The 19334-nt window shown below is 39.1% G+C and overlaps 1 protein-coding gene across 14 annotated transcripts; it reads right to left on the reverse strand.

The window, feature by feature from the left end:
- Positions 1-71: 71 nt before the first annotated feature.
- BAG1 (BAG cochaperone 1) lies at positions 72-19290 on the reverse strand. Of its 14 annotated transcripts, XR_009818610.1 has the most exons (9): positions 19213-19290; positions 16573-16701; positions 16348-16430; positions 15526-15639; positions 14918-15025; positions 6047-6107; positions 5895-5957; positions 4938-5047; positions 3389-3453 (listed from the first exon to the last, which is right to left on the reverse strand). XR_009818610.1 is itself a non-coding variant. In XM_061995004.1 (8 exons), the coding sequence occupies exons 1-8, from the start codon at positions 19253-19255 to the stop codon at positions 230-232; spliced, it is 750 nt and encodes a 249-aa protein (XP_061850988.1). In that variant the 5' UTR covers positions 19256-19290; the 3' UTR covers positions 72-229. The 14 variants fall into 14 exon arrangements, 12 of the variants coding, with proteins under 12 accessions (XP_061850988.1, XP_061850989.1, XP_061850990.1 ...); XM_061995004.1 differs by lacking the exons at positions 3389-3453; positions 4938-5047; positions 5895-5957; positions 6047-6107 and adding exons at positions 72-376; positions 1055-1134; positions 14622-14667; XM_061995006.1 differs by lacking the exons at positions 3389-3453; positions 4938-5047; positions 5895-5957; positions 6047-6107 and adding exons at positions 288-430; positions 1055-1134; positions 14622-14667.
- Positions 19291-19334: the final 44 nt, after the last annotated feature.

The following is a 19334-nucleotide window of genomic DNA, read 5'->3' on the forward strand; positions in this document are numbered from 1 at the left end:
ACGTATTTTTCCCACTAAAACACAGCCCCTCTGCCGTACTCAGTAACTGCACCATGACCAAAAACAGCAGAGAACTTTCTGTATTTTATTTTTGCCTTTTCATTTACAATAAAGTAACTAAAAAAAAACCCAAGAAATCTAGCCCCAAATTCCACATTGTCAAGTACTCTACTCCAAACCCCCCAGACACCGTTAAAAGTCAAAGAAGCATTACTCCAGAAGCGTTACTTTACAATGACGTTCCCTTCAGGAGCACTTGGTGATAGTGGGTGCCACCACAAGCAGCACATTTTGCACTGTTCACAGACAGCAGCTGACCTACAGGTCCGGACTCCATGGCTCCCTGACCGTCGGGTTTGGTTTGTCTCACACCAGCCTACAGGAGCCAGGGGAGAAAATGGGGCAAAGAAGCGTGTAATTCCATTTCCACCTTCATAAAAGACAAGATTCTGTGGTAAGACATTTTGCCTGGATGGCAAATACGAGGTGTGTAAACACAGCCAAAGCAACACAGCGACTGGAGGAAGACAATGGGGTAACTGCAACTACAGCAAAAGGTAGTGACTTCTCTTTTGGCATAATCAGGGCAGATGGTTGGGGCGAGAACATGATTCGGTAGCAAAATAGGTATCACAGTACACCTAGACTACAGAATCAGTGGGAATACAGCTTAAGCTTGATTAAGATCTATGTCTACCTTTACAAATTCAGAATAATATTTAAAATTTCCTCTTCCTTCCCCTTCCCCACACAGTTGTAGCCTGCTGTACTTTTCAAAAGCACAGAAGTCTGCTTTTACTGAAATTTAAGGCTATTATGAAAAAAACAAGTGAAGGACTCCTTCAAAACTAAGTATAAATGTCAACTCGCTCTCAAAGGTCCTAAGTAACTCTAAATACAACTGTCCCTTTTCCAAAACAAAACAATTGAGTTTTATATTTGGAAGACAAAAAAATTTATACTGCAGAAGTTTATCTACATACACATACTTTTGTCCTAGAAACCAAATTCCTGGAATTACCTCTGTAAGGTAACTTCAGCTCAGGACACTCACCCTTTGCTTAATCCAGATGTGCTGGTAGATGTTCATCATCATCCTCTTTGCCTCAAAGTACCAGATGATCAAAATATCTGCTATGGAATATCTTAAAGTTAGTCCACCTGGCTTTGAGACAGGCTGAGGATGTACTCACATGAGCACATCTCAAGAAGCAGCAGTTTCTGGGAAGATTATGTCTGCCTTACTGTTCTCGTCCAAGAGAGAAAAATACAAAGGAGTGGCAAAAATGGACCCAGTCCCAGCCATGACCACATTCCCAGTTCTCTTCATGGGCACATGAGGATACTTATTGCTCATGCACCTATGAAAGTTCAATGCATTAGAGGGCTTACATTTGAGAGGGTGAGCATCCTTTCCATCACAGGAAAGTGGATAATGTTGCATTCCCTGAATTAGGCAACAGTGTTGCTGGTGGTTTAAGTCATCTGAATCTGGTCCAGAAATAGCACCAAGCTTAGGCAGGGCTTCACAAAGAAAAAAAAAGGCTACAACCAACTCTTCTTCCTCCTAACTTTTAAGTGCTGGGAAAATGCAGCTTGACCAAACTAGTAGCCTAGGAAAAAAATATCCACAATCCTACCAAACATACCATTTCTTAACGTGACAGATAAACTTCCTAGGAGTTTAGACCTTGAAATCCTCCACAGATGCTGAAAAGACCTTTCTCTTCTCAGGAAAAAGGACAATCTTTTTCCTTTTTTTCCCTCCTTTTCTCAAGAAGGAAAAACAACCTTGAAGAAACTGGTCAACAGTACAAAAATATGGCAGCTCCAATCTTGGCATAGTCAAAAGGCATTTCTAGAATAAAAATGATCCTTTCTAATGCAGGACTATCACTTCATTTGTCCAGCAGCATTTTTCACTGAAGAAATGCTTCTCCAATTACAATCATGAAATATAATACTTTAGCGATAATAATACTTTAGGTATTATTTAAGGTTTATAAGTTATTAAAAGTTAGCATTTTTTACACACATTTTTATCTTGGAAGGACAGTTAATCTTAAAACAATCAAATATGGATAAAGACTCACTACCTAAGGGTCACTTCTAAACATCCTCATTCTGATTCATTCAAGAAAAAAGAGCTTTCCTGTCCTTTCCCCAGAGACAGGCTCCTTATCAGTCACTACTTTACTGGCCACAGTGTGTATGACTAACCTACTGAAAATCAACACCACAGAAAAATCACCTCCTACTGTAGGCACATCAACTATGGGCTCTGACCAATGCTGCAAAGTTGGCTGCACCCGCTGACAAGTACTATCTCCTGCAAAACCTTATTTTTCACCTGACAGAGAAGGCCAAGCCCGGCACCTGTGTGACTGTGTGAACCAGTGGTAACCCTCAGAGGCATGGCATTGCTAAAATAAAGTTGTGTTACTTTGTAACATGTTATAAAAAAGCGAATGACTACCTTAACAGACTAGAAATAATCACTGTGGCTTTCCATTAAATACAGCATCATGAATTCAGTGAAAGCAGAGAAAAAGAAGTATTAAAAAACCTTTCAAAACAGCTCCTTAGTTACACTTGGCTTGAACCGAACCCTTGGTATATAAGCAGCATGAGTAACCTAATTTAATTTCTCACCATAACTTAAGACAGAACACAAACAATAGAAATAAGAACTCTATAAAAACCACAGTACATCAGAAATCTATGTAAAAAACACACGTCTGTATCAAGGAGCTCAGTAACAAAGCACCACTCAAAATTAAGTACCATATATGTACCAATACATTCCATTTATTATGACAATTTAAGGCTAAAATAGGTACGACTCCCTTATAGTCAAGCTTTCTTATATTTATAAATGCATACAAACAGTAAGTAGATACAAATGCCTAAGGGTTTTTTTTTTATTGCTCTGAACTGTCTACCAAAACGTTCGACTTCCCAGATGTCATCTCAGTTTGCCTTTTTCATTCAAGATGAAGTCCTACAATTGCAACTTACAGCACTTGCACGATTACAGACCTTCTTTGATTTGAGCTGTAAATAAATTCAAAGACAAAATCACCCATCACTGCAAACTTTGTAACTTAGTTAACTAAATAAGATACATAATAATTCACCACAAAGATTATTTCTGTCATTCTTCAGGAAGGATTTTCTTCTCAAACTAATAGGACTAACCAAGCGGCAAACAAGACAATCAGCAACAATTGGTACCAGTCTAACAGACTGGGCTTTAAAAAAAAAATAATAAAAAAAGAGCTGAATACGTGCTCCAAAACAAAGAGCAAACTTTTCCTCTTGCTCACAGAGCAATTATGTTTCCTAATTATGTATGGCAATGCCTCATTCTGCCAGCGCCAAATTCTTTGACTGTAGCTTGTCCATTTCTTGTCCAATATTTCCTTCAACGGTATCACACTGGGCAAGTAAAACCTAAGAACAAGAAACAAACAAACGGTACTGGGGATGCAATTACAGCAATGGCAGATGCTTTTTAAGAACAGATGCAGTTTCCATCATGACTTTGAAGAAGCCAACTCAATGACCATGCCCCCGTTTAGTTTTGATAACAGCTTATTCACAATCTTGTTTACCCAGAATCCAACAGAAACATAATGCTTGATGAGGTAATACCATGACTGCCCATCCTCACCAGTCCTGCTGCTGAAGCACTCTGAGTTGATCCAATGTCCATAAAAAACAATATGGGTCATGCAGGTTCATACAAGTTTGTGCTTCAGTTTGTAACATGACTTTGAAACTCTTTCCTTAAAAACGTACTTCTGCAGCAGAGAGTGGGAGTTGCAAACCCACTCAGTAAATCTAAACCAAGATTTCCTTAAACCAAAGCCTCTTCTGTTTCTCAGGACTACAGGATAACATGACCTTCATCTTTATCACCAAGTAGCTAGCACGCCTCAAAAGACAGAAGGCTCCACTCTAAAAAGAGCAGTCCACAGCACCTTAAGCTCTTTTAGAACCTGCTCAAGAGCTCTTGCAAGTATAGCAACCCACACACAGCAATTAAGAGCCACCAGCTGCTGGTCACTCTGCTCAAGCTGTATACAGCATGACGTGACAGCACTTCAAGCCAATAAAGTCTTTTAGGCTGATTCCAATGTATGCAAGTACACTAGCTTTTGAGCAGATTCTCCCACTATCTATTCAGGTACTGCATTCAGTTTTGCTACATCTGGACTATACTTGGACAGTCAAACAAGGTATTTAATGTTTTTTACACTAAAATGATATGAAAAGACTTCCTTCCCTCTAGAGCAGCAAACTGTTGTGATGGCTGAACATTTCTCAATCATGACACTATTTTGAATCATTCAACTTCAACCAATCCCTTGAGCCAGCATCAAGACATTCACTTCTGTAAGGACTTGAGAGATGAAAAAGTCAATGTGGTAACAATCACAGTTTCTGGCTACAAGTGTTTTATATCAGTCTCTTCATTCCAGAAGACATGTGACTGACAGCAATAGAAGGCAGTTAATAGCTTCCCCTCACTTTCATGAATACTTAAGAGTAATAAGCATAACTTTCCATTGTTTTCAAGCTTCGGAAAAATAAATTTTTGTTGACTGCTGAAACACCTTAAGATTATTCTGCACTCCTCAAAGGGTTCCTAGCCTACAGCTGCAGAACACTGCACCTTTAATAGTCATTAGTAATTCTGATCTCTGCTCAACAGAGTCTGTTTTATGTTTTAACAGCACCTCTTATACAAAGCCCCATTTATTTCTGCAATAACTTCACCCAAGAGTGGAGCTTGCCATGAGGTTCATAGCCATACCTCTGTTACAAAAGTTTGCTGCTTTGGTTAGTCACATGGAATCAAAAGCATGTGTTTAGAGCCCCATGTAACACAGCTATACCAGCAACCATCTTCAATTTGCATTATCTGAACTTACCTCAGATGTAACCATGTAACAGAGTACAAAGTACTTAGTCCCTAAAGCTATAAAAAACTCCATTTCTAGTATGAAGTACTTCTTGGTAGGGCTTCCTCTAAAATAGATGGCTATTTAAAAAAAAAATGTGGGAAACATTAATAGAAAGTATTTAAGGAGGTTACAGTAAGACAAAACCTTTCAACTCTATATATGAACACTAGGTACTTTCACAAACAACTTTCAGGAGTTTAACCTGTGACTGAAGCCAGTAGAATACAAATAAAACCAGTAATATGAGTAGGATTACCATCCATTTATCTAAGTTTGACCTCAGCGGGGAGGGAGAGTGGGAAGGATAAATTCCAGCATTTATTAACAAATCTTTAGTTCAAAGTCTCTAAGGAACCAATGCCTAGGAATTTACTGTATGATGATCAGCATCACATAGTATCAAAGCAATTCAAAAACCCACCCACAGCACAGATGCTCTTCTGTACAGGTTTTACTTTAAGGACTTACTCTCCATAGGAAGTTGGTACATTGCAACAGAAGCTAGATTTTACAAAGAACACCTCTAGCAAGGCCCATCAGGAGTTATAGTTGACTGCATCTTTGCATCCAGACCTCAATTCATTACTTCAGCCCAACAAGACACAGGAAAGGAGGAACGATCCTGTCTTCCTCACAAGTTCACAGAATTACTTTATATCACCAGGTGGCCATAAGGTCAAACACTAATGTAAATTAAAAACATTATCTGTAAACAGCATGGACTACGAAAATCTGTAGGTTTGTATGCCATTTTATAAAGCTATTAAATACCTCTAAAATGGAGGTCATAAGAAATACCAATGTGTGAACAAATACTGAAAAAAATCTAAGCTCTAAACAGCTCTCCTTTTCACAAACTCTTGGTATCCAAGTGCCCAGCATTAACCAAAAACAATCAGCACAAAAAAACCCCCAAAAACTCACCTGAACCCTTTTCACCAACCCCTTCTTTTTCAGCTTGCAATCACTAAAATTCTCTGGCAGATTCTGCAGTAAAATAAATAAAATTGATGCAGCTTAATGTTGAAATTAACATATTAATCTTACAGTAAAAAACAAATGTATCGAAGAATCACCTGAAGAGGCATCCTGAAAATGCCATGCGTGCTCAGTGAGGATGACTACAGAAGAAAGAATCTAAAAGAAAAAGTAATCAATCCAAAAAGTCAAGGATGTGGCATGCTGATTGCAAAGAACTGAACAAATTTACCACCTGTTTTTAGGTAACATACAACAACAGACTCCATCCACTGCTTTTGTCTACTGTGGTGTATGTTAATTGTCCTGATCAGCTTCAACTTTAGGGTTCTTTTCAGAGACCATAAGATCAATTAATTTCTTACAAACACATTAACTCAATCACTCCCTGTCATTAGACTGTATCAGTAGTGATGCAGGCATTGCTAGTCTATTTCAGCTGCATGTCATCTTCTCTGCAATCTACTCACAGAATGCAAGAGATGTGAAGTGTTACATGCTGACAGATTCCAGTTTAATTCAAACCACATCATTTTCTGTACTCCTACCACTCAGTATATTCATACATGCCACCTTAACAGATGTTATATGCTTTGCTATCTGAAAATAGTGGGGAATAGTGATAAAGTTCATGGTTTTTTTTGAAACAGGTAAAACAGTTGTACAAGATGATTACCATTATATAAAGGTCATGTGAACATACTTGGAAACGCTATGCTCTCACCGTTGAAGATGCATAAAAATCCTGCGAGTCTCTCACTGATATTTTCCACCCTATCTGCATATGAAAAACAGAGCTTTCCCTATACTACTCTGGTTTTGCATCAGCTAAAGTACAGGCCCCACAGAATCACGGAATAGTAGGGGTTCGAAGGAACCTTTAGAGATCATCTAGTCCAACCCCCCTGCAGAAGCAGCTCCACCTAGATCAGGTCACATAGGAACGTGTCCAGGTGCGTTCTGAAGACCTCCAAGGAAGGAGACTCCACACCTTCCCTGGGCAGCCTGTGACAGGGCTCCCTCATCCTCACAGTGAATTAGTTTTTTCTTATGTTTAATGGAACTTTTTGTGTTCCAGCTTCATCCCATTACCCCTTGTCCTGTCACTACACACAATAGAAAAAAGGGATGCCCCAAACTCCTGACATCCATCGTTTATATATTTGTAAATATTAATGAGATCCCCCCTCTGTCTCCTCTTCTCTAGACTAAACAGCCCCTCCACAGGGAGGTTTAGATACATGATCTTTTAGAACAATCAAAGAAAAGAAAAAAAAAAAGCTTCTCTTCCCATTTAGTGTTCAGCCAAACATAGTGGGTCTTAAATATAGTAGTCTTGCACACAATCTAATATAGGAGTTAAAAATATACAAGACCCCATCAAAAAAACAAAACAGATCATCATGGGGAATGGAAACTATAGGCATCACTGAGATCCTAGGAAATTCAGTGATCACACTGCTCCAGTAATCGTGCAGTAATTAGCACATTTTACATGGTATCAGACAAAGAAATAATAACCAACAGGCTTAGCACATTTTCCCACAACTGCGAGTGAGGAGAAAATGGACATGCAGCAGAGTGAGCTGGGACTTATACTTACACTTCTAGAGGCAATCAAAAGAGACTTCAGAGCCTTAGGACAGTTGGTAAAGGAATATTGAACATGGGTAATTTTTTCCTCTATCTTTCCATCCAGTTGCAGGCACAAACATTAGAAGAAACAGATGGACCCAGACTATGAAAAAATGGCTGGTGTCTCCACCATGACTTGAGGTTTTTTCATAACATGGCACCAGGCCTGCTGGCATCAGAGGGGATCCAAATTTCTCAGAGGGAAGAGCGTCTTGCTCAGAGCTAGCAGAGCTGAGTGACGAGCTTTAAACTAGACTTGAAGGGGGAGTGGGATAATACCAGGCTTGCCCATGACAAGCTGTGGGACAATGCACCAAGGTTAGAGGGACAGTGTGCTAGTGAGGGCTCTCAGCCTGCTGCTCTGAGATGTGATGGCTACACTGCAGCACACAAAGTTTTAGGGAAATGGACAAGGGGCTCCAGAGGTAATAGGAGCCAAGAGGGAAACACCGGTTAAGCATCTCAAAGGAATAAAAGTGTGTTCCTCTGAGAAAGTGACACAGTCAACAGCCCAGTTGAAGTGCCTTTGCACCAATGCACGCAGCCTGCGCAACAAACAGGGGGAGGTGGAAGCCACCATGCTGCTAGAAAGCTACAATCTAGTTGCCATTACTGAAACTAGATATCGTGACTGGGGCGTGTCTATTGGTAGCTACAGGGTGTTCCGAAGGGATGTGTGAGGAATATGGGGTGGGAGTGTTGCCCTCTATATCAAGAAATATTTAGCGTGTCAAGAGCTGCCTCTGAAGAATAGCCATGAGCAAGTTGAAAGCTTAGGAGTAAGAATTAAGAGACTAAGGCAACAAAGGGAACCTTATGGTTGGTGTTTATATACATGTCCAAATCAGGGGGAACCTATTGATCAAGCCTTCTTATCCCAGGTACAGGAGGCATTGCACAATTCTTCCTCTGGGAGACTTCAGTGGTCCCAACATCTGCTGGAAAAGCAGCACAGTGAGCTGTAGGCAGTCCAGAGGACTCCTGCTGCACACTGAGGACAACTTCTGAAGCCAGGTAATAGACAGCCCTGCCAAGATGGATGCGATATTGCACCAGTCAGCAATGCGAGTCACTTGATGACACCATGCCAGGGGCAGCCCAGGCTGCAGTGACAGTGCACTGGCAGACTGCAGTCCTGAGGAATAGGGGTCGGGTGGAAAAAAGTCAACTATATGTGAGCTACATACAAAGAAACGGGGACAGCAGATCGAGGGAGGTGGTTCTGCCCCTCCGCTCTGCTCTGGTGAGACTCAACCTGCAGTGCTTTGTCCAGCTCTGGAGCGCTCAGGACAGGAAAGACATGGACTGTGTACTGCAATAAGCCCTTGCCCACTGCAACACACTAAACCTGCATGCCTCCTCCCTATAAGGAAGATATCATGAGAAGGTAATATTACATGCTTTTCTTCCAGAAACTGAATCCTCCAAAGGCATTACAAAAACAATTGAGAAGTTAGTTCAAAGCAGTGAGTGAACTCTTTTCAAATACCAGTTCTAGTCCATAAATAAAAAAGGCAGACTTCAGAGTACTTCTAAGTTGTCACATGGAAAAAAAAGTTTAAAAAAATAATATAAAGTTATAGAAACTATTCTAAATTATCTTAGACATAGGACCCTGTATCCACGTGAGAAAACATTCTCATTTTTCCATTGGTTTTCCACAACACAAGCCACTTTTTAAAACAAATGAAATAAAACAAGAAATATTTAACATAGTGTATTTGATGTGCACTGTTTTGACTCCATATATGTGACAGTCTGAAAGAGCATGGTTAGGCCTATTAAAGGCTGATTCTCACCAGAAAATGTTATCTCATTGTCACAGAAATTCTTCTATGTCTTGAAGTTTTCCATGACATGGAATTTCTTAATAATCAAATTAAAAATGAAATTAAGTATGCGCTCAGTTACCTCATCTACCTTCTTCTGCTGAGTACTTATTTCAGGTTGCTTTTTTCTGAAAGAGATTCTGGCTGATGCAAGTATTCCTACCAAGCTGAAACAGCAAACTAACAATTTTCTATCATAAGAATAGGCTTAAGTTAATCTTTAGTAGCAGGCAGAGAACTCCATCTGTGCTTACCACAAAAAGTCTGTTTCTAAAACAGATACTGGCAACTAGAGTAAACTTTGAAATCTGAGTGTAGAAAAGACATTCAGACCATTTCTATTATTGATAACATTTTTCAAAACTATTCTTTTTAACAACACCTGTGCTTGCAAACTTCTATGTTTGCTTCCACACCCTCATAGCTGTTAACTGTTTTTTCTTAAATTACACCTTGTAATCCCCTTGGCACAGACATGGAATTGGAAGGAAAAATTGTATTAACTTATTGAGCTGCTTAAAAGGTGTTTTGTGGTCAAATTAGTAAGTTTAGAAACGTTAACATCAAATTAAATCTCACAGTTCCTCTGTTTTACCTTAGTCAGCTTAGGTCTCCACTCCAGGAATACATTGTCCAGCTACTCAGGGTTTAACAGGTGGAGCTGGCAATAAATCTTAAGTCACAATAACATTCCCTTATTTAATTAAAATAAAATTTAATCAAAGATGTATCTTAAGACTAGGCAGTGCTTATGCAAAACTCTGGTGAAATCTACATTTTGGTGCTAGCATTGCTTGCAGAGCAGTAGTTTGGATTAGCACAAGGCTTTCTACTGCATAGCATAATGTTACTTTTACAGCAGGTCTCCTCTTTGCATTGTGTTTTCTCTGTGATGAAATCCTGCCCAACTCTCACAACACTTGGTCTGTACGGTCTTAAACTTTCAAAAGTGATGGCAGTGCTAGCTTCACCCCAGCAGCTTCTGTATAGAGCTGTGGGCATAGATTCTTTATCCTTCCCCCATCCACCCAGAAACAGCGCAAGTTTCCCTGTTACCAGTGTCTATCTCCTATCCCACATCTCTTCAAGAGCTGTCACCCTGCAGATAGACTGATAAAAGGCAATGGAGAGACACACACACACATTACACGTTCAAGGACTCATCTTTTGTATGCACGGCACTCATGCATTACACAAGAAATCATTAAAACAAATCACTGTTTACACAGTAATTCCTGCATCTGCGTTTTCCTGCCTCTAGATCCTCTCTATCCTTTGAGTGTTCTTTTAACTATGAACCCGGTATCCCTCTCTACTGAGCACTACTTCTCACAAAATACTGACTCTCTTGTCATTTCTTTCTCCTCTCCCAGATGATCACCTAAAAAAAACATCTGCCTTTGCCACAAACCATCACCTGCAGTTCTATTCGAGTTCTGTTTGTTCTGGAAGTGCTTCTGATAGCTTAGTGTTACCACCACATCTTTGTCTTCCACTTTGGTATATATTTCCCAAATCATAGACCTCAGTAGGTAACATCTGATGCCTGAAATCCATTCTATAACAGAGTAGTCAGTTAGTAAACAAAACAAATGCCAGTCACATTTGTTATTTATGACTATCTTGCCAGAACCACAGGGACACAACTCTTAAAACAGGCAATCTCCTACAGGAGAGGTCACTAGCAGTAACAGCTAGAAACATTTTTGGTTTGTTATCAAATTGCTTAAAAAAGTAACAAAATCACTCTAGTACACATGGCAACAACACTAATCAGTGTTGGTTCTGTTTATCATTCATGCTAAGAGGTTTAAGAATTATAATAAGATATGTTTATTAAATGTTAATGAACTCAGATAAAGTCAAAGATTTAGTAATAAGTTCTCATCTTACTGTAACTGGCAAAACGTCCCAGAAACCTGGGAAAAGTTTTTTACAGGCGTAATGACTTTTTTTCAGAATATCTCTTTCTTTTAATCCTTAAAATGTTAATTTGGTATTGATTTACCAGATGACAAGTATAATATTAGGGACAAAGAGATAGTGAAGAGAGTTCCATCAGAATAGTACACTAATTTAAGTAAGTTTCACAGTGAAATTGTAACAAAAAAAAATCCTCAAGAAAGAAGGACGGTACACCAGGACATAATTATGAGTCAGTAATGTTACCAATGTCCTCAATACTGATACATCCAATTTGGCAGATAATTTTGCCGCGAATTTATGTAAAAAAAATTGGGGACTGGTATTTCAGAAGAGAAAGCTTCTTTTTTTTCAGTTTTTAGAGTAACCTGTTCTCTGCAATATTGTCTTTCCAGATTACAAATCTACCACATAGCAAGAAATCATCATGAGAACAAAGTAATCTCTCAGAATGCAACACTGGTGACAGGCTTGTCACAGACTTCATGTAAACCAGAGCAGGCTCACAAGTAGTACATCCTGTCACGACTGGGGATTTAAATTTTCCTACTGATTTCAGAAAATCTTTCCTTTTCTTTCAGTTATTTAAAAAACTGTGCCAGCTGATCACAACAGGGATTTTATGTGTCCTGCTTGCTGAGACTTGTAATAAGTAGTGTTCTTTGGTCTTTACTACTAAACCAAGCATTCTAATTGATTAAATAAAGAGTATTTCTGGAGATGCACACATATGAATTTTCAACTGTTGAACAAGTCTCAATTTGCATTCCTTCTGAAGAAAACTTCAAAGATCTGTGGCTTGTGGGAACATCTAACTATATCACAGAATTCAGAAATTTGTATGATGCTTATAAGATCCTTCAACCCTTGCTACTGTGGAAACTGTAGCTATTTAAACACATTTATTGTTAAAACGCTTCAGTTACAGCTACTCTACCCAAAAGCATTCCTTCACACTTCTGGCAATGACAACATTGTATTTTTTAATTTCCCACACCAATACTGTATGACTACCAACCAACTTAACCACTTCCTAAATCACCCCTTTTAAATTCATAGTTGTTGGGAGTCTGGTAAAAAGGAGCATTAGTTGCAAACTCAGCTCTTCTAATGGCTTGTCTGCTAACAGTAAGAGGGTGACACCCCTAGAATAGATAGAAAACAATATGCAGGCTTCCTTACCTTTAGCTCTCTATAACCACACAAATCTCATTTTGTATCAAGCTAGGTGATAGCCACGACACTTCAAGAGCTCTCACAACATTTTTGCCAAAGAAACAAACTGGAACATTTGCAGTGTGAGCTGGTTGCTATACTTCTACAATGCACCCACTCTTTTTGCCTTGGCAGAAAACAGCTTGTTAGTTACTTTTTTCCTCTTATCTTTTCTTAACAAGCTGTTGATTGAATCAATAATACATCTATATGGCCAACAGCATTTAAGAGGTTTGTCAAAACTTGCTTTTTACTTGGCTAACAAAAAGAATATACTATTGAGTGATAGTGTATAAAACAATTCTGAGATAGAGATAAAAAACTCTCTGGAAACTTCATGTTTTTCTGCTTTGCATTTCAATTTACCTTTTTTTTTAACTTCAGCAGAACCCATTTATTGTTCATGTACATACCTCATTACCATTCTGTGTTGTTACCTCTGCATACTGCACAACTACAGCACAGCTAATACCTCAGGAAGTCAGTGGCCTGCTTGCCTGATCTGGTGTAATACCATTACACTGAGTAGCTACATTTTATACAAATATTCTCCCCAAGCTCAGTTTTCATGTGGAATCACACAGCCATTTTTTTATGTTAAAACAAATGCATATGAACTTTGGTATCTGCAGCATAACTTTGGTCACTGGTAACAAAACCACTCATTTCTCGCTTTAGAAAAATGAGGCTTATCATTATCTTAGGCTCTTATACAACAAAGTAGCAAACTATTACAACGATTAAAAGCTAATAATAATAATTAAATTTAGCTCTGGCTGCTGCAAGAGGCAAAACTGAGGCACTGGGACACCATCATTTCCTAAATCTAAACACAAAGTCACTAAGTTATAAGTCCTCTAACATCTTGTACTAAATCTGAAAGTCCCTTGCCCAGTATTATTTGGAGTATTTTGGATAAGGAGATAGATAATAGATGCTTTCTGTTTAAGCCACGTCAAAAGTACCAGAATCACAAGTAAACTTAGGAAATTCAGTTTGGATTAATTAGAAGGCAGTGAAAGGGTGGATTTTCAGAACCGTGCACCAGCACAAAAATACTGACATTTTTCTAAATAGGATAGAAATTGAAGAGATGAGAAATAAGCTTTAATCCCATCCGACAGAAACAGTTGTCACCTTACTGCTGTTTTCATGATAACATATGGTAAATTTGTAACATCAAGAGGGAAGTGGTTATACAAAGTCTGTATGTCTAATGGCATTCAAGATCTGTCAGCAAAATATTTTTCTCTATAGGAGGCAGAAAAGGAAAGAGAAATGTTAGGATTTTGAAATACATAGTGTTTAAGTACTGCTGTCTATAACAAACAGCAAAGGCTCATTTACCATTAAAGGTGAACAATATGAAAGGAGGACGTAGGTTAACGGGCTCCCCACCACTTCTGAGAACTCTTTGTTTTAGGCTGCTGCTGAATGCTTTCAAGGTGTCCATCAATTAAAATACATTTTGTTTACCAATTCTAAGTATTTGCATGGAATCCTTCTGAAACAATCCCATAAAGGGTCACTGTACAAAAGCATAGACCAAAAGATAGCACCATCACAGAAAAGCAGTATCTTTCCTGGCAAGGACATGATGATAGCAACATGCAACATAATTACATAATGAAACTTTGACCTGCAGACAGAGAAACAGAGTAAGAACACACCTTAGTTGCCACAACCTTCTATTTATTTGTGCAAGGGCCATTATTGTCACCTAGCTTTCAGCTATGACATGATACTGGAAGACAGATATCATACTCTGGAAATATGCTATAAGGTTATGATTCATTCATGACTGTGAAACACTTGGATATACTCCAGTATACACCGAAGAAAAAAACCTGTCCTCAATATGCAGGCACCTCAAAAATACTAGAAGTCCACATACAAATGATCAGAAAATTCTTCAGTTGTCAGGATGTCCTTGCTTCTATGCAATACAGAATACAAAGTGTATCTTATCTGGGTCTTTTATTCTAGACCTTTACTCTTGCCATGAAGTTTCAGTCTGCCATGAAGAATTTGCCAAGACAAACTAAAAGGGTAAAATTTGAGTAAAGGATACCTATTTCATGTAATCTTAGCAGTCTGCTGCCCCAAATGAAGCTCTTCTGTAGAATGGGAATGCATACACAGGCATTAATGTCACCATTTAGAAACATGCTGCCAAGTAGTCTTTTGTAGATATACAAGGGCAAGAGCTGGATATTAAAGAAAAAAATGAGCAAATCAATTAACTTTTTATCAAAGTCAAAGTAAGATTTTTAGTATTTTAAAATATCAGATAAATTCCAAAAAAGATACACCCTTAACAGTAAGTTTCTCTTTGGATTTGACCTTTTTCGGTGGTTATTTACTTACAATGGCATCGATCTGTTCCAGGATCTTCATGAACTGCTCTGCAGTCCCTTTTATCCTCTTGTCCAGCTGCTTCAGGGCTTCTGTTTGGAGATCCTTTGCTAAAAATCCCTGAGAAGGAAAAAGAGCGAAGGAAAGGCAAAATTGTTCCATACCGTACAGAATATTCATCTTGGAAAATCTGTCAATCCACCACAGCAGAAGATACCTTTTAATATTTCAGTGTTTCAAGTATGATAGGGACTCTCATCTCACCTCATATTCTATCAGTCCTCAAAATGCTAAACGTAAGATCTGTTAGGTTTACTTAAAAGATCATACAAGTAACAGCCATTGTCCTTTGGACTTTGAAAGACCTCTTTATGTTTTTCCATATCTAAAGAATGTAATTCATCCAATATACAACACCATTTTTTTACTAACAGTGCCATGTCTCTGTTTGGCAAATTCACAAAGCATTTGAACTTCAGCAAGAATTTTACAGGACTCTTCGATGGTTAGGAGGGGCAGCCTATTACTGACTACTCAAAACCTTTAAACAGTATTTTTTTTTAATACATACACCTACAACATTGTTTTGCAAAGTATCAAGTGATACAAAACCAACATACCTTCTGGATACCTGTGAATTCTTTATTCACTTCCTCTAACTTATTAGCTATTTGCTCCACTGACTTCTCCAAATCTTTTAACTTCTTTAATTCAGCTTCTTCTTCTGGACTATTCTGTGTATTCAAAAGTACAACAGTCACTACTTATGGAACAAATAGAGACACTATGCAGCTAAAAAGCAGCAATGGTGGTGACACATGCATACAAGCTTCTTAAGGTTTAAAATGCATACTGCACTGTGGTTATTCTTTCCATATGTTAACATCTAACAATTAAGTTTCTTCCAAAGCTTAACTACAAACAAAGCTGCAATGTATATAAACACATTAAATGAGATGAACTTGAAGAGAAAAAGGAAAAGTACAAGCTTCTTTTGTTGTTAGCTTAGCATCTTTAAAGTAAGGGTAATGTTTATATCACCAGATATTACCTTGCCCTCTGTGGCAAAGCCAACCACAAGTCATCTCACTAGAAATAACCCAACAAGCTCAGGAGCTGCAGCTTTTTTTTTTTTTAAAGAAAAGATAAAATAATAAGACAATAAATAAGATAGGCAAATAAGACATCAGTGCACAGAAGGCTCATAAGCACTGACAAGCAATATATTGAACAGAATTTTGTCAATAATGTAAGGCAGAAGACAGACAATAATGTACAAACTGAAGAGTCATTTTTAGTACAACATGAGATTGAACTCAACTCTGTGGTTAGGTATACAAGATTAGGTTTTGCCTGTAACTTGTTTCTTTGTTCAGAAGATGAATCACTGAGAGAAATTAAAATAATTTAAGAAAATCTAAAAGTCCAGAAGGAACACTCACCCTTTTCCCAATCAACATGACTTTGCAACCATTTTTAACACCAAGTGCTGACAACGGTTGTTCCAATTCTTTCAGAGACTTCCCTAAATGGAAAAAGGGAAAAAAAAAATAGATAAAATACAACTAGTGGCACAAGAATGTCTTAAGACATTCACCACACAGACACCTGACAGTGACTAAGATGAAAGGTACTGTCAGTAAGAAAAATTAACAGATTTATGTTACCTTTGTATATCAGTTTCTGAAAAGGAACTGGAACTCCAGTGACTTGTTCAATAAGTACAGCCATGTCTTGTAGTGTAGGTTCACCATCTTCTTGTTTAGAAGCAACCTGAATATTGTGTTTTTCATTACCTAACAAAAAAAAAAAAAAAAGAGTAACAGTAATACTTATTGTCACCTAAAAAATATTACTGGGAATCCATTTCCAATATTTATTTCCATTAACATAGAAAGTTCTCAATAACTGATTCTCATGTACAATCATAACTCTCAGATAAAGGATTCTATTGCATTTCCTTCCTTCCACTAAAATTTCTGTTTACATTCTAATAATCTAAAGAGATCAATCAGATGTATTTTATTGACACAATGCTCCTGCTAATTCTTCCCCAGTTCTTTTTAAGAGTGCAGGTGGTGTCCAGACATCCCACAAACTGAAGCATGAAAGGCCACACCTTTCTGATATATTCCATTTCCTATTTGTAGGAACTTGTAATGGCATGAGTCTAAGGGGAATCTGAGACAATTTATTGCTTCCTTTGCTCCTACTCCTCATACATGACTAGAATTCTCACAATCCAAAAATTATTTATCCCCGAGAGAAAAAACAAACAGCAAATAGGGAAGAGACCATCTGAAGTTTGCCCAATAACAGAAATGGTTTTAGTTATAAATTATGGGTATCACTTCAGGCACACTAACAAAAATTTCACTGTACATTGACAGCAGAATGAAGTCACCATGAAAAATAGCTCATGGATAAGAACTGGTATCATAGCTTATCCGTTTGCTCCAGTAAACACCATTATTCATTTTAAGCAACTACTAGTGGAAAATTTAAAAATCCTTTTTTTAAAAAAAAGCCTAAATACATTTTAAAATGAGTCAGTTCCATTTGTTGCAGATTGTCAAGTGAAACATGTAGGTCTACTGCCATTCTCATTCCTAACTCATAGTTCCATCTTTTTCCCCCCTTTCACTCATGTATGCAAAACTTAAAAAACAAATCTGTGCTGAGTAGTAAACCAGCATCTGACAGCAATAGGTATAAATTAGACAGTTAACATCCAAGATGGACAATGTCTTCTGCTTGCTGTTTATTAGTGACAATATAATTAAGGATAAAAACATTCTCAGATAAGAAGGCTTTAAGACACGGGAATCAAAAATATATTAATTTGGCTAAGCTACTGTCATCTTTGCAAATGAAAATGCCTCAGATCAAACAGACCTCTCTGAATGCATCAACAAGCACACAAATTGTGAAGATTCAAACAAACTGTCCCACAAAGTTCCTCACTGAAGTCTCTTGGGTAAAACTTGCAGGGGGTAACAGAAACATGGTCAAAAAATCATACAACAGTCTGAAATCATGAATGACCAAGCAGAAACAATAAGTTCTAAAAGTGGAAAGAACATCGCCAACATAGTGCACAAGAATTTATTTATTCTGCACAAGGATGCAAACATTTAAAAATAACACATAAAAATTATCAAGTTTTGTTAACAAAAATCAGCTGATGAATACCTTCCTGGTTTAAAACCTTACTATCCATTTCATTCCTCCTTCTGTCTCACCTAGATTCACCTCACCAAATGTAACCACGACATTTTTCGTCTTAAGGACTGTGGAGTCCAGATGATTCTTACCTCTCTGCAGTAACTTTTTATATTTATTTGCAGACTTAACATCTCCCACCTTCTCCCTCCTCCTATTTCTCTTCCCAAGGAAAAAGAAAAACAAACTCAATTGTGTCAGCTGGCTTTTGAGTGACCCGTTTCATCAGGCCAGCGCCAAACTCTCATACTGAAGAAACCACGGCTTTCTGTTGCAGTCTTGTTTCTCACTAACTGCAGGTTTATTCAGCGAATGACAGGAGAGCCCAGCGGGTAGGACCTACTTTAAACGTACAGTGCTGACTTCAGCAACTGATACTGTAATTACCCAAAACAGAGACCTCTGCTCTGTGAGCTCTGGCAAGGGCAGCCTTGCTGTCTGTTCCCACCATCACGCTTACAGCAGATCTACTCCCAAGTCGTGATTTGATCATCTCGTTGATACGAAAAAATGGTGGGGTTTTTCTCTCGGAAAAAAAAAAAAAAATATATATATATATATATATTCCTTCTGCTAGATGAGTGGGTAATCCGTATTAAGGGAGCAGCGCGAAGCTGTGGCCAGCGGAGGAATGGAACCTTACGGTAGTAACAGGAATGGAGACCAGGCCAAGCGAGGGTGGGCCGTGCTTCCCACGCCCGGGGCCGCCGCCGACATCCCGCTGAGAGCTGCAGGCGCCGGCAGCGGCAGCTCCGGCATTTTCTGTCCCCCTGAGGCTTTGTGGACCTGCGGCCGTGGACTCCGAGACGCCAAAGGCAGCCACGGGCGCACACCCCCGCCTCGCCTCGAGCTGCCGCGTCTCCCGCTTGCCTCTGGCGCCAAGGGCAGCCACGGGCTCGCCCGCCCGCAGCGCCGTGCCACCGACACCGGCCGAGGCGAGGCTGGCGGGCGGCCCTGGGGAGAGCCTCCCCCGGAGTCCCAACCCGATCCGCACAGGCGCGCCGGGGGACAGCTCAGGGGGTGGGGCACTGGTCTCGGCCGCGGCTGGAAAAGCCCTTTGCTCTCCCCCCTCGGCCGGCTCTTACTGTAAGTGACGGTGACGATAACCGGGACTCCGGGCGCCGCCATCTCTCCCCGCCACAAGGAAACCCTCCTGTGGGCACCTCCCGGGGCGCGCCGATAAGGCGTCACTTCCGCCGGCCGCGGA

This window comes from Colius striatus, chromosome 4, assembly GCF_028858725.1.
Source record: "Colius striatus isolate bColStr4 chromosome 4, bColStr4.1.hap1, whole genome shotgun sequence".
NCBI classification, from domain to species: domain Eukaryota; kingdom Metazoa; phylum Chordata; class Aves; order Coliiformes; family Coliidae; genus Colius; species Colius striatus.